The sequence below is a fragment of the Psittacula echo genome, assembly GCF_963264785.1.
Source record: "Psittacula echo genome assembly, chromosome: 1".
NCBI lineage: Eukaryota > Metazoa > Chordata > Aves > Psittaciformes > Psittacidae > Psittacula > Psittacula echo.
In genome coordinates, this window is record NC_137735.1 from 97,116,025 (window position 1) to 97,131,363 (window position 15,339).

At 42.4% G+C, this 15,339-nt stretch overlaps 1 protein-coding gene across 5 annotated transcripts in view; it reads left to right on the plus strand.

Annotated features, from left to right (window-relative positions):
* Positions 1-15,339, plus strand: part of DENND5B (DENN domain containing 5B) — a gene marked incomplete at both ends in the record, with an annotated part of 113,053 nt that overhangs the window by 85,323 nt on the left and 12,391 nt on the right. For 3 of the 5 annotated variants that reach the window (XM_080631812.1, XM_080631813.1, XM_080631814.1), the window contains 5 exons: positions 5,651-5,744; positions 9,035-9,166; positions 9,962-10,114; positions 10,620-10,698; positions 11,981-12,062. In XM_080631812.1, coding sequence (XP_080487938.1) covers positions 5,651-5,744; positions 9,035-9,166; positions 9,962-10,114; positions 10,620-10,698; positions 11,981-12,062 — 540 coding nt within the window. Of the gene's footprint in view, positions 1-5,650; positions 5,745-6,716; positions 6,828-9,034; positions 9,167-9,961; positions 10,115-10,619; positions 10,699-11,980; positions 12,063-15,339 lie in introns of all 5 variants that reach the window. The other 2 variants (XM_080631810.1, XM_080631811.1) reach the window with 1 other exon arrangement.

Sequence of the window (15,339 nt, forward strand, 5' to 3'; positions counted from 1 at the left end):
TTGGGCTTTTGCAGCCTGTAGAAGGGAAGACTTGGGGGAGACCTTGGAGCAGCTTCCAGTGCCTGAAGAAGACTACAAGAAATGTAGAAAGGGACTTTTTACAAGGGCCTGTAGGGACACGGCAAGGGGGAATGGCTTTAAACTGAAAGAGGGGAGATTTAAATTAGATATTAGGAAGAAATTCTTCACTATGAGGGTGCTGAGACCCTGGCACAGGTTGCCCAGAGAAGCTGTGGCTGCCCCATCCGTGGCAGTGTTCAGGGCCAGGTTGGACAGGGCTTGGAGCAACCTGGTCTATTGGAAGGTGTCCCTGCCCATGGCAGGGGGCTTGGAACTGGATGAGCTTTAAGATCTCTTCCAACTCAAACCATTCTGTGAATCTATGATTAAGTAACCTAATATAGCAAACTACTGGCAGGTGCAATGAAAATATTAACCACTCGTGTTCAAGTACGTTCATTTTCAAGAGTAAAGTATGATTGACAATCTGTGCTTAAGAGTGGTTTCTGAAATAGGAACTATGTGCTATGGGAACATGGAACCTGAAGTGTGAGTCTCCCAAGTGCTCCTCTGCTCAACTGGTGCAAGGTGGTAAAAGGGCAATTAATTTCTTTCAGTTAATATATCATTTTAAAATAGCTGTGCAGAATGAAAGCTCACTGGGGAAAATGTGTGTCAGATCCTTGCATCCTCTATTCTATTTACTCTTCCTTGAACAGCATTACTGTCTGGAGGGAGTTTGCAAATTAAATACAACTTCTGGCAGTGATTTGTCTGGGCTTTAAGGGGTGATGCTGGCAAATTACTACTGCTGTTCCTTGCAGAAGATGGTGGTTTTAAGTGTCACCCCTTTAAATCACTTCTTTTCATACAATCTGAGAAGACAGCCTGTCAGCGCAAGATCACTCTCTGCAAGGCATTTTGCTCATTTTTGTCCACTCTTTGAGCCATTTAAAAGCTTTCTTGTTCAGCCCTTCAGAAGAGATGGAAAGGTGTATTAATCTCTATTTGAGCCTTCATCCTCCTTACAGTGGAGCAGTGTGTGCAGAGCAGATTCACAGTTCAGAACCCCTCCCCTGTCAGCCCATCCGTCATCAGGTGAAGCTTGGTTTCAACCTTCCTTTTGATTTCTCTCTGGTTCAGTGGGTGTTTGGCTTGGAATCTCTGTCTAGTCCCATGCAAACTACATGCGAACCCAAGCAGATGACACCTGCAGTCTGTGTGTATTTAAAATGCGCAGGCTGCATGCATGCATGCTTTCAGGGGATTTGGTGGAGGGTGTAGTACAGATACATGCTAATTTGTGAATACAGAAACACAGTCAGTTAACTCCTTTGATGGAAGTATATAGGTAAAAGGGGTGTTGTCATGATTTGCAGACTTAAATAACAGTCTACCTCAGGAGATGGTCTATATGTGAGGAGATTTAGGTTCTGTCCTATAGGCAAGTGTATTTGTCTTCTTCCTTTTCTCTCTTGTCATTGTAAATAGATTGTAAATTACAATAGTGATTTTCATGGTGATGGCAATATTGGTTAAACCTGTCTGTGAATGAAGTTCTTTAGCAGCATATTGCATGTGTTACAGTATATATCCTATCTATTACACCCATGTCTGGTTTGGGTAGACATAACTTCTTCATTTCTCCATGGATCTTTTGTAAGTGGTGCAAGGGGGAAAGGTAGGTGGGGAGAGAGAGGTGTACATATGGTTGCAGTACAGTGTGGCTGGTCCTTGGTGTGAGGCTGCTGTTCTGCTAGGCTGGTTTCTGACAGCTCAGCTGTGATGCTGACTACCTTACCATTTTTATAATAGAAATCAGGCATCACAGGTTAAGTATCATCTTTTCCAAGTGTCACCTTTACATTTCCTCCTAATCTCTACAAACCTATTCCTATGCTTGTAGGATCTAATTTGATCTTAAACAATACTGACTTCCATGTCTTCATGTTAAATAGGTCTTAGTTGGAGGTGCCTTCCTTTCATTTCTCTGTATTGAACACAGCAGTTTTCCCTGGTCCCTCCTCTGAAATACCATTGCTTTTTCACAGTCCCTGGAAGTGAAGAGCCTTCATTTCTGAGCATGGGAGTTAGATACAAATTGGCAACTGAAATGACCCTTTTCTCCCTTCATGTAGGCAGCTTGTCCCTGGGGGCTCTGCAACACAGCGCCTGAGCTGTGGCTGCTTCATCCCCAGAGACTCCGTGCTCATAGCAGTGCCCCTCCTGTGAAGAGTAAATGAAACATGCCAGTAGTCCATGCTGTTGGCCCTACAGGCAAAATATAAAGGGGAGAAAGCATTTGGGGGGGGGCAGGGAGGACTGCAACAGCATGTAGTTTGGCAGCAGTGCTGATGGAAGGGGAGGGACCAGCCTGGAAGGCTTCATTTCATGTGCTGTACATGGGCAGAGGTGGTAGCAGTTCAGCTCAAAAGCCCAAAACCAAGGGACAGCAGTAATCAGGTGTTTGCTCATGTTAAGTACAGCCTTCCTCACTGCTTCAGCAGCACCAGAGCTGAGGTGTGAATAAGGGAGCAGCCGGCAGCAGCTCATCCCAGCAGGGCCAGAAGAGGCACCCACATGGGATTGCAGCAACCCAAAGGAAGGGGTATGGCCACTGGGGAGGGCTTTTGCCCCCCTTCATTCCCTTTAGTGACAGAAGGGAGAGGCAGAGAATAGTGTAAAATACAATCTCTGCTTATGACAAGAGGGAATGGTTATTGCAATATTGAAGAGTTATTTTGGGAAAATTCTATGTGGCCCAGTAAAGAAAAGGCTTTAAAAGATTTAGCTGCTTAATCCTGTGTATCTGCTGTTAGATCTTCACCAAATCTCCTGGGGAGATTCAGAGCAGCATCTGAATGCACAGACCTCACCCAGCGCCCCAGCAGCTCCTCTTTCTAGCTTAGAGGTTGGGGAAGAGGGAACGCACAGCTCGCTGCATGTGTAATTGCTCCACTTAATGAGCAACAGGGTTTTTTTCCGTAAGTGTCCTATGATCTTTACATTTGTATATATAGTTCTGATTAATAATCCGGAGAATGGCCTGTGCCTGCTCCCAGGTGGAGAACAGGGCTAGAATTAACTGAAAATGCTTTAATGATGGTGTATTTCTGTGGATTTCATTCTGCTTTCGCCTTTCGGTGAAACGTGTTCCCTTAAAGGATGCTTCTGGCAATTCTTACATCTTCCAGTAACTGCAGAAGTGCCAGGTCAAGAGGGATCCAAACTTTGTCTAGAATTCAGGAAATAGTGTATAAATTGGAGCAGAAAAATATGATGTGGGTAATATCTGATCTCTAACTTAACTTTCCAATGTATTACTGGCATTCTGTCATGTGAAATGTAAGTGTTGTATTAACTCACAATACATGGAAGGTCTCCAGAGCCAGGTAGCTAAAGTCACTTTTACTGTGTTTGAGGGGCTATTCTTTATGCTGCATTTCTACTTGTTGAGATTATTAAATTGTAGGGGTTTATTTCCCCACTCTCAGTCATGCAATGAGACATTGGGTATTGCTTCTGAAAAAGATCAGTGGTGACTTACTAAACTCACAGGCTGTATATTCTTAAGACTTCTGAGGAAGTGCAAACACACTTACGTCAGTAATGTATTCCTCTGAGAAGGTATCAGCATTTACTGTGCAGACACCTATTGGGCTGTTTTGTTTAGTTACCAGAGACTTGAGGCTACATTGCTTTAAAAATACATTTCTTGTCTTATGGGATGGTGAGGTCCTGAAACACAATAACACGCAGACCCAGATGTTTATTTCTTACTTTGTACTTGTTTTCTTGGTGCTATTTGGGAGGTAGGAAGTGACTTAGATTTGACTATAAAAACTGTAGATCCTGTGACTTTTTTCCCTTATTATCTGTGTGGTTAGCCAAAATCTGGTCTTCAATTGACCCACCGGCAGAATTGGTGGAGACAGTTAGGTACAGATATGCAGTCCTTCTCTCTGGAAAGGGGAGGGTTTGTTCTCCAGGGGTCACATCCCTGCTCTTCTTTTGGATCAGTTTCCCCTCCCTATGCATCGCCAGCCACTTGCTGGACATGTCAGGACCCTAGTCCAGCTCTGTGCAAGGGTTTGCACCTCCAGGTGTGCATCTGTTTACATGTCACCAGCTGAAAGTCCTTGCCCACATAATTCAGATCCCACATCCTATTTGTACATGCTCTTGTTTGGGGTGCATACAGAAATAGGTGGGTCTGGGAACCAAAGGCTGCTGCTGTCCTCACCAATACCACCTGTGTGGAGAGGATCACCAAGCAGACAGTTCTATCTTTGATGTGGGTATCTCTAGGTTTCCTTCTGTATAGATGTATCAAAGGAAGAGAACTCAAATGCCAGGGGCTCTGCCTGTTGATCACAGGTCCTGTAGAAGAAACCATCTGAGAGCAGTTGCTTATCCATATATCCTGGCAGGCACTGGAGCTGGATGCTGCTCTGGGCAGGCTTTGTGTTCTGCTTTGCCTTGGTTTTGCTCTTTTAATTCTGAGTGCAGGAGCTGCATGGAGCAGCTGAAAGGATAAATGCTTGGAGGCTTTGTTTTATCTCTATTTGAATGATATTTTGAATTTTAATAAATGCAACCACAGTAATTAAGTAATCTCATTCTGAAGATACAGCCTTCCTGTCCATTAAGATACTTATTCTTAGTGCTCGACAGGTTGCTTTTTACAGCATTATTTCAGCTTTCTTTTGTATGTAACGTATTAACTTCTTTATTCTCTGCATCAGCTGAGCATTTTTGTTTTCAAGGATTTGACAGAAGACTGTGGTATCCTTAGGAAACCTAAAGTCAGACTAGAAAGTCCTTGGGACAGAATTATCATGTTTTGGCATAAAGAAGTTTGGACACTTGGAAGCTTGGGCACTTGCAGCCTTAAGGTTGTTTAGTTTCAAACCTTTTGTCTGAAAGTGGCTGTTTTCAGGTAACAGCTTCAGATGAGGGAAAAATTCAATTGGACATACATGAATATGTAGAAAAAATAAAGGCTTTCTGTGGTATTTTGAAGCTCTATGTAAGAAAAGATACGGTGGAGATAGCAACGTGATTAATCCCAGTAACATCAACATTGTTTGTGGTGGTTAGACACAGGTGCATCCAATATCACAGTAGTTCTCATTGCAAGAAGAATTTGCTCTGAAATTATTCCTGGGAGTACCAGAGGAAGTGGAGAAAGGAGAAGTACCTCCTCCCGTAAAAGTGGGGAATCTTAGAAGTTGCTGAAGTTGTTTTATTTTGTTTGTTCCTACAGGCACCGTTTTTATCAAACTTCAGCAAATGCAGCAAACAATGGTGGTGTTGGGTAACCCAAGTATAACCGGTTGCATAGTGGTGGCATCAATGTTGTGGCATGACCTGCATTTGGGTAACACAGGAGCTCTCACTGGAGACCCTGGCAGGCAGCAGGCATGTTTCTGTCAGGGCTTTTGTCCCTTGGGTGCATGCTGGCCTGTCACCAGCCAGGCGGTTTCCCATTGGGAGGTCGGACACCAGCTTGCACCCGCATCTACTGCAGGTCCAAGTTTGTGCTTTCACTTCTCCTGCTGCAATCGCATATTCTCTGGCTCCTGACCCAGGCCTTCCCTGCTGATAAGTCTTCCTCTCATGTATGTCTTGTCTCTCTCTGACTTGGCAGCCGCTGGGCCAGTCGCAGCACCACCACACAGCGGAGGAAGGACCGCTTGCGGCAGCACTCGGAGCACATTGGGCTGGACAACGATTTGAGGGAGGTAGGTGGCATCTTCTGCGAGTGGCACAAGCTTGGGAGCCAGGAGGTGAGGTTTACGGTAATGATGCGTTATTGCTTTGGGCAGTTTTGTGGCAGTCGTAAGGTTTGTATGGGTCTTTGTAGCCATTTAGATGCTGCTTGTCGCAGATGCTTGTGGATGTTATGCAACTTCAAAGCACACAACATAAATAAAATGCTTTTATGATTTTGGATTAAGGCAGTCCCTTTGTTGTCATGAAAATGGCTTAGTCGCTGATTTGGTTGTGTTACTACATGTTACTAGGTGCAGCTGCCGGGTTCTTGCTAGGCTGAAGGTCTCTGGAAAAGGCAAGTCCTTGAATAAATGTCAGTGCTGTGAAGGCGAATGAGGCAGGGCTTCTTTTTTTAAAGGAATTTTTTTCTCTCTCTTTCTCACAAAGATTCCTGATATGAGTAAGCCTATTTGAAAGGTTAAGACTTTGGGGCTTTTTATGCCTGAAGCTTGGAAACTGCCATGCATCTTGTAAATGTCATTCACATGAACTCATTTCCTTCCCATCTTTTCAGTTTCTTCTCCATCATTAAATATTTTCTGCCATATTATTCCATGTGCTTCTTCTGTATGGCACTAGCAAAAATAAAACATTCATGCTGTTTTGTGGTAAATCTTGTTGCATTATGTTGGCCAGTGTTGGCATTTGCCTTCTGAAAGAACCCAAATGGGTGAGTAGACTCTTGAACCACAGCTTCAATGATGTTTCGTGGAAACTCAGCAAAACAGCACTTGTATGTTTGTTGCTATTTTTGCTAACATGGCTTTGCAAGTGTATTTTAAACGTTGCCTCGTGTGTTATATCTCAGAAGAGCCTTTTCAGTATTTTGTCATGTGTTTACTTTCTTCTTTTTTTGGCTGTGGATCATATGCATGCCTCTTCTGCTTTGTCTCTTCTTTCTTTCTGGCTATTCTGCCATTGGGGCATCTGCCTCCTCTTAGCCATCGGAGGAGCTTTTGCTTCGTCAGAACTCAATGGCCTTCTGGGAGTGGGATCAGGGACCACCCCCTCCTGCACGGCCTCCTAAAAAATCCTTCTCTGAGTGCTGCCTGGTATGTTTGAGTTTTTCTTGTTGAAAGTTGCTTTTGAGATGTTGTTAGCATGAGGAACTGCTGTCTTCACTATGTCTCAAACCGCTCCCTCTCTCATAGAATATGAGCACATCCCTATAGCACTCAGAAGTGTGGTTATAATCGGAAAAATAGCTGGAAATGAGCTCTAGGCTTCCAGGCCAGTTCCCTGGCAAACAGGAAAGCTCTGAGGCTGAAAGGCAAGAATTTTGCTTTGCTTCATTCTTTCCTGTTTCCCACCTGGCAATTCAACTTAGGGTGTCAGGTCCTAAAAGCGTTGCATTCTGGCTGCTGGATCATCATATCTCAGTGTGGAAGAGGACAGTGTTGTGTGGATGCTGATGAACAGGCAAAGGCCAATCAGTTTCTTCTCTCAGCCCACCCTTATTCTTCTCTTGAACTTAAAAGAGTTAATATTTTTTGTATTTTTTTTTTTATTGTAGCATAATAACAAGACATACAATGAACAAAGTAAGGTTATCCATGTTTGGTACTCTTCAGAATATAACCACACTTTGCATTTAACTTTTTCCTTTACATTTAGAAAGAAACACTAGATTCCCTAATTATACATTCCCTGTATTACTCTTTCACCGGTTTTGCTCTAATTTTTGCACTGAGTTAGATGGAAATCACTTGTGATACTGCTTGCTGAACAATACGCTGTGATTTTTCTTTTAAATTTATTTCCATGTGTAGTTTTTCAACTACTTTTAAGTCCTTACAGTATTGGTGAAACTGTAATCACCTAGCTGAGCATGTCTGTTGAACAGTTTTCTGTGGCAGAACCCTACATGCTTATCTGACCTGTTGGACTGATGTTAAGTGGTTCTTGTCCAAATTTTGTATTGAAAAAATCCGGTTGTGTCAGAAAAGCTGTACTCCTCCATAAAAAAAAAGAGTGAGCTGTTTCAATTAACTTCAGTATGTTTGGGTTTTTCTTTCAGTTTTCCTGATCTAGTGGAAGGTATCCATGCCCATGCAGGGGGTTGGAACTAGGTGATCTTTAAGGTCTGTTCCAACCCAAACCGTTCTATGATTCTATGAAATAAATTGCTTTCTACACAGACAGAAAGCTCTAAGGATGCAGCAGCCATCGTGACCTCTCAGTTCCCCAGAAACCCAGCCAGCAGCAGCGCTGGAACACTGGAGGGATGCGACCCATTCATCTCAGGGGGAAGAGCAGTCATTGTCACATACCATCCCCAAAAGAGGCAGCATTAACTGGATAAAAACACACTATGGAAATGGAGCATTCCTACACCAGGCTATGAGTGTTGGGTTTCAGTACTTTTATTTGGCAACATTCTATAGTGTTGCTTATTTTAACAAAAACTTTACGAATAATGCTTCGACAACTTTTTGATAGGCTTCACGTTTGCACACCTATATGAGGCCAGCTTCTTAGCTTTGCTCAACATGTTGACTGGTTTGGGGGTTTTGGCTTAACAAGAAACACCCCATCCCTGAACAAGAAGGCAGTGGAGCAGGAGGGTTTTAAAGTATTTTATTATAGCTTGGATTTGTTTTATTTTTAATAATATGCTAAATTTTGTCCATACTTCTCAATTACTGCCCCACAGTAAAAACATGAATGATTCTAAATGTCAGTTTTGTTTAAGATGAGCTTCACTTGTAATTAAGAAGTTAATTGAGAATAAAATCAAGTCTTATTTTTCCCACATAAACTATCCAGATGAAAAGTAATGGATGAAATCTTTCTCATTCAGTAAGTGTGTTTCTGCTTATTGTAATTTATTTTCAAAGGATTTTTTTCAATTCCTGCAGAGTCTGGTCACAAATCAGACAAATGGCTTTTAATTTATTTTTTTTTTTTAAGTGTGAATCAAATAACAGTGAACAAAACCTTGGTGTTTAGACTTTATTGCTGAATGAAGGTATTGCACTTTTATGCACTTGCTGTGGCTAACCTTGTGCTAGTGGCTAACAGTACACTTCACTAGCTAACATTGACTGTTTCAGTACCAGACTGGAAAATACCTTGCTTTTTCTGTTGTCAGAAGGGGGCATTCCACTTCTCCAGCCTGACACTTAAACATCAGGCAAATCATGATTTTGTTCCTAGATTAACGCTAGCTCATTCCTTTTCACCAGCATTTGCTTGCCTAGGATTAGGACGAGGAGAGTCTCTCTGACTTGTAATACCTGAATGTTCTGTTTATTTTTAGAAATACATGCAGGAGGCCAGGAGTTTAGGAAAAAATTTAAGGCAGCCCAAACTCTCAGACCTCTCTCCAGCCGTGATTGCACAGACCAACTGGAAATTTGTGGAAGGGTTACTGAAGGAATGTCGTGTGAAGGTAGGTCCTCCTCATCTGCTCTCCCCTCACACTGAGCCTACATAGCATCCACAAGTGGCATCCTCAGAGTCCTTCACAGCTGGAATGGAGTTGGTGTGTTGGTGGATATCCGTTTAGTGTTGTATCTTTCAACTGCTAGGAAAGAAAAGAACATGTTATCACTTTTCTTTTTATACAGTCAAAGTTGGTGGAAACAGTAAAAAAAACAGGAAGGAGAATCAGCATTATCAGATGTCTTAGGGAGAATTTCCTTTTAATTGTTCATATTTACAACTAGCCTAAACATAACTAGAGGGCTTGAGATCCTAAGTCAAAAGGGAAGCATTCAGCATGTGCAACTGTTGTGCATGTTGTTTATGCAGAGCAAATTAACTACAGCAGTTTCTAATGTTAAAGAAACTTGTACAGCCATGGAAATACAACTTTTTTTGTGTCTCTGGGTCAGTTGCAGTTGAAACTCTAATAGCTGTAACCAAGTACTGAGTAAGGCTGAAAGTGTATCTAGTCTATATTCTGGTTTTGATAGTGATCTATTATAGATCAGCAGTGTAGGAATAGGACAATAGATAAAGGGTATACAAATAGGACTGCATGCAGTAATCATGCAATTATTTTGTTTATAATTCTTTTTTACTTACTACTTCTGTAAAGAGATTTAAAGTTTCTCTGGTCAGGCCATTAGCAGTGGTCTCTAGATTAAGCATGTTTAAGTAAGATAATCTGTAAGTTCTTTCCCTTTTTGGATAATAATTTTAGAAACCTTTGGAGATTTTTTTTTCTTTCTTTTTTTTACAGACTAAACGTATGTTGGTAGAGAAGATGGGCCATGAAGCAGTTGAGCTGGGACATGGAGAAGCCAACATAACAGGTCTGGAGGAAAATACGTTGATTGCTAGTCTCTGTGATCTGCTAGAAAGAATCTGGAGCCACGGTCTGCAGGTCAAGCAGGTTGGTAACTGGAAATTCGGGGCTTTGTGTGTACAGTAGTCTAGCAAATACTGAATGCCATCTCTACCTTTTAAGCTGCTACTCAGTGGTATCATTCCAGCAGAAAGTGAGAGTAACCTTTGGGCTCACAGTCCCTGGTTCGTATCTTGTAAGGGTTTGGGGTTTTGTTTGGGGCAGGTTGCTTTATTTTTTCTTCTTTTAATTTGACAAGTACCTCTGGAAATAGCAATGATGATGTCAAATAGGTGTTTGGTTTCTTCTCTTTCAACCTTCACGTAAGAAACCCAGGAACAGGACAAAGAAACAAAGTGGGAGGTATGACTGCTAGGGCAGTGGGATGGTTCTGTACTTTTCCTGAGGTTTCACAGCCCAAGACAGAAGGATTGGTTGCCATTATGGAACTTTTTACCCACTGAAATGCCATCCCGTTATTTTGCCATGTTCATTGGCCTGTTTTCTTTTGCCTGATCTATTTAAAGCTATGTATTACATACTCAATTTGCAGGGAAAATCTGCTTTGTGGTCCCATTTACTTCAGTACCAGGAGAGAGAAGAGAAGCAAGAGCATAGTGCAGAGTCTCCAGGTGAGTACTTGGCAATTGACTCCGTGAAGGGTCCATCACAGCAAATGAACTTGGGCCTTGGAGGAACTGTGCAGCCACATGAAACCCATGCTGGATTTTCAGTGTATTTGCTTGCTAATACCACATTTACGTTTTGAGACCTTTCATAATCATTGTGAAGATGCCTTGATGTCTGAACAAAATAGGTTGACATTGGAGGCAAAGGATCTACTGATTATCCGTATCTTGAAAATCGCTTGATGTCTGTTCGCTACCTGAATTCCCTTGTAATCAGCATTGAGTGAGGTGTGAGAAGCAGTGCTTCCACAGGAGAGGATTTCTGAAGAAGCTGAGGGTGTGGAGCTGTGTCTAAGACAGCTGACATTTTTCTTTCAGTGAGCAAAATCTGTCTCCAATCTCAATGTGAATAAATCCATGTTTAACAAATCCTTAGACTGGTGGATGGTACAGTTCAGAAGTTGTGTAATTAATCTCTATCTATCAGTCTAGGTGCTCAGTTTAGGGCTTGGCCCTTTGCAATCACTAAATCACTTCTGTGTTGTGAGAGAGGTTGGTTTTCTGATGTTCTTGAGACCTCCCTGCTCAGTGAGTGCTGATGGATATTATAATAAAAGTCTCTGAAATTTAGTGGGTTGTCTTCCAAGGATTCCCCAGTTGTCCCAGTCCTGCAGATGGGAACTTGTATGATCGGTCCTCAAAGACACATCTACGGACAAACTAGTCTCACTCATGAAAAGACTTTTTAATAAGCTTCAGTGACTAATGCACTGAGCAATCTGGCTGGCAGGCACAAATTCCTGAGAGCAAAATGTGTCACCACAAAGCAGTTTGATCACAGTACTGGAGCACAGAAATGCATGGCATTCTTAGCATCAAGTATGCTACTGTAGCTTAATTCTACCACGTCCTTCTCAGTTGTGAGCTTTCCATAGAAACGTATTGCTAATAAAAGTGATTGCCACGCAGATTTATATTAATGTATTTCACATACACAAGAGGAAGCTAAATCTGCAACTTCAGTGCTGGATTAAGGAAGGAATATATTAAGCATTTTTCATTTTGTCTATTTCTACATTTCCAGGATAGAGTTAATGATAACACACAGAAAGATTGCAGTTACCAGCCACTTAAGGTTGTTTTGTAAAACAAATGCATTGCAGACCATTACTGTAATTTTATATTAACTCTATTTATATTAATGTTGATTATAATAATTAATAATTTGTATTATTAATTAATATTAATAATATTTTATATTAATTTTATATTTTCTCCGCCGCAGTTGCTGTTGGAACAGAAAGACGGAAGTCTGATACAGGAATTATTCTTCCTACTTTGAGGGTTTCCCTGATACAAGATATGAGGTAAGCACTTTGTTTCCTAAAGCATTAATTGTGGTTTTAATTATGTAGCGTAAGGTAAAGATTCTCACTGGCTTTGGGTCTACAGAAGCTACAGAGAATTAAACCTTCTCCTCAGCCTGCATTAATATCTACAAAGTGTTGCCTTCTCATTTTGCAAAATTTTTTTGCACGTGCGCTTGATTTATTTTAGTAAAAAGCCAATGGAAAACACACAAGCAGTATTGGTTGGGAGCCAAAAGGAGTAAGGAGTAAAAAATGGTGGAGACCCTTGTGATAGTACCAGGCAGAAGTTCTTCAGGGCATCTCCTTGATAAAGCTGCTGCCAGGTCAGGCCACTGTTTGGACACTTCACTTGGGATCCCAACTAGGGATGGCAGTGAGGTAAAAGTGCCATGGAAAGAGGGGAGGAGTGGTGCAATAATGCTCACCTGTAAAAAGCTGCTAGCAAATGCTAGCAATCTGTGAGACTACATGAGTATTGTTTCTTGTAATACAACGTCCTTCTACCATGTAAAATATGGCAAAAAATCTTATGGTAAAAATAAGATTAGTTGTAGTTAATTCACAAAGCCATGGTTACAGTGATGTGATCTTTGCTATGTGTGTTAGTACAGATACATATTTTTCTGATGTGACATCACACAGATTAGTCAGACTTCTGAAAGAAAATATCTGTACTTCCCACCTGCAGTGTGCAACCTGTTAGTTTGACGTTATATAGTCTGAATCTTGTGCTCTCAGTCTGAAGAATATGTCATGCCATGTAAGGCTAAAATTGCATGCGAAAGAGGGAGGGGGAATATATTGTGTAATTAGGAACATAATGCCAAGAGGTCATTTTGAATGTGTGTCTGTCATTTTAGCATCCCTCTCATGGGACACAGCAGCTATTTACTTGATTCAGTCCTGTGAGGTTGATGGGCATGTAGAGGGTCAGGCTGAGGAAAGGATGAAGGAGGATCTGGAGCGGAAACTTGCGTGCTGGGTGGGGATTCCTGACAGGAGCCCATGTGTGCTTGCTGCTGCATGCATGGGTTTTGTCTTCCATGTACTTCCACTTAAGAATGAAAGCCCAGCACAGATCTGAGCTCTCTTGCTTAAATTGAAAGAATATTTCTGCTGCTTTTTCAGAGAAACTGTGTTCTGCTTCTGTGAAGAGTTTCTGTTCTGCTTTTCACAGAAGCAGAACATTACCTTTTATAATACCTTGGGTATTTGTGATTGCCTACAAACATGTGTGGTCATAGAAAATGCTGGGCAGATGGTGAGTTGAATTTGTCATCTATAATCTCGTGGCATACTTTCTCCTGCTTGGAATGAGTGTTGCTTAGTATTTGTTTGCACACACAGATTCATGCTGAAGATAAAAGGATGGGTAACTATTAAATTGCCAGGGTTGCTGTGCTAACTGAACTAAGGGCTAGAGGATAAAGCATTGCCTTAAGCACAGCTTGGTTTTGATGGCTCATGCAAGGTTATGTAAACAACAAAAGGAGTCACTGTCTGAATGTGCAATGGGCCTATGCCACAGGTAACCTGTTGTGTCCTCTGCCCCCCTCACAAAGCCAGGCATCTTAGATGTGGTAAGGAAGATGCTCAAGATGTTTATTTTGGTTCTGTGCATGGAGAGTCTCTGCACAAGTGTGTTCGGGGAGTATGCCCTTCAGCCTCTCTCCTGGATAAGGATCTGTAGCATCCCTCCCACCCCTGCAGGCTCCTGCTGCAGCCTGCCTCCAGCGTGTCCTCACCCCTCAGGCACGTTGCTGAGTGTCCAGCTAGACCAGTCAGCACCAATACAACTTTCTGAAACCTTTGGTCCATCTGGGCCTTCCCCATGGGACAAGCTCTTCCTTTCTGCCAGCACTTGCCTTCATGCCCGTGTTGTGGCTCCCCTCCCGTGTCGAGCTTGCAGCAGAGGATGTGGGCCCCAGGTGTTGGGCTCACAGCAGTCATGCTTAACCTGCTGCAGTTAAAAGAAGCTGGGTTAGAAAGGACCTGCTACCTACAAGAGACGAGCTAATGCAGCTTGTTTCTGACTGCACTGGGATGGGGAGCATGCACACCATCCTCAGGGCCATGGTGATATTGAGCAGCTGTAGCCTCTTCTGTCAGCACAGCTATTTGCAGAGGGTATGTCTCACCATTCCGCAGGCTTACATTTGACAGGGTAAATAGATTTTTCTTTATTGCTAATGGGATTAAAAGCAAGTCCCAACCTAGGGAGTTGCATGGAAATTGCTGTTCAGTACCCTGACAAGAAGAGTTTGCTGTGCAGTGGTGAGCAAACAGTGCTAATGCTTAGGTCACTGATAAAAATAGAGCTGTTCTGACTCTCACAACTGAGGGTGAAATAAATTTGAGTTCCCGAATGCTCTGTTCTGTTAAACTGCTTTGCTGACACCAAGATGGATAACTGAATCTTTTTTTATGTCTCTGTCAATCTGCATGGTTGCAGAGCCTTATTTTTCCCAAATGCACAGTTTTTGCCAATCTGGTCTGAACCAGATATGAGTAATGAAAAGGTACAGAGCATCCATGGAATGAGGTTGAGTCCAGCTGTACTTGAATCTTCTCACAGCAAAATAACATATTCTACTCAGTGTTTCATATTAGATGTAATTCAGGCGGAGCAGTGAGGGGGAAGGGGGGGAGGGAGATGATAGTCTGTGCTTTGATCTTCCTATCTCAAAAGACTTGAAATGTCTGAGGTGAGTGTCTCAATGGATTTAGTTGAATGTAGTGCGCATCCTGTTTCTCAAGGACTCACGTGCCCAGCTGTCTGGGCCAGAAGGTCGAGCGCTGGCTGCTAAGCTGAGCCAGGAAGGGCTTTCCAGAGCCAGGAGCAAGGCTCTCAGCAGTGATTCAGCTCATAGGCATTGCTGCTGACTGAGAGAGGCTGCCAGGCTTGCTTTTATAAGGGCAAGGACTAGTACATGAGTGTAATGTGCCCTCCTGCATTTGTTTTACAGGTCAGTAAAAGTCAGTACTTCTCACCTGATCCATCAAAGATCTATCCATGTATCATGTTAGGAAACAGGAGAAAAGTTTCTTTAGAAAGACATCTGGGTTTTTTCCTTTCTTTTTTTTAAGAGGAGTTTTAAGTAACCTAGGTTTTGCCACTGGCAATCCACCATTACTCTTATTGATTGTTCCTTCCTGATGGTTCTTCTGATATGTACATAAAGCACCGAGCTGTGTGACAGAGACACCTTAGCTTGGATTGCAAGGGTAGACCTGAGTTTCGAGGATTCGGGTAGGTCAGTCTGGTAGAGAAAGG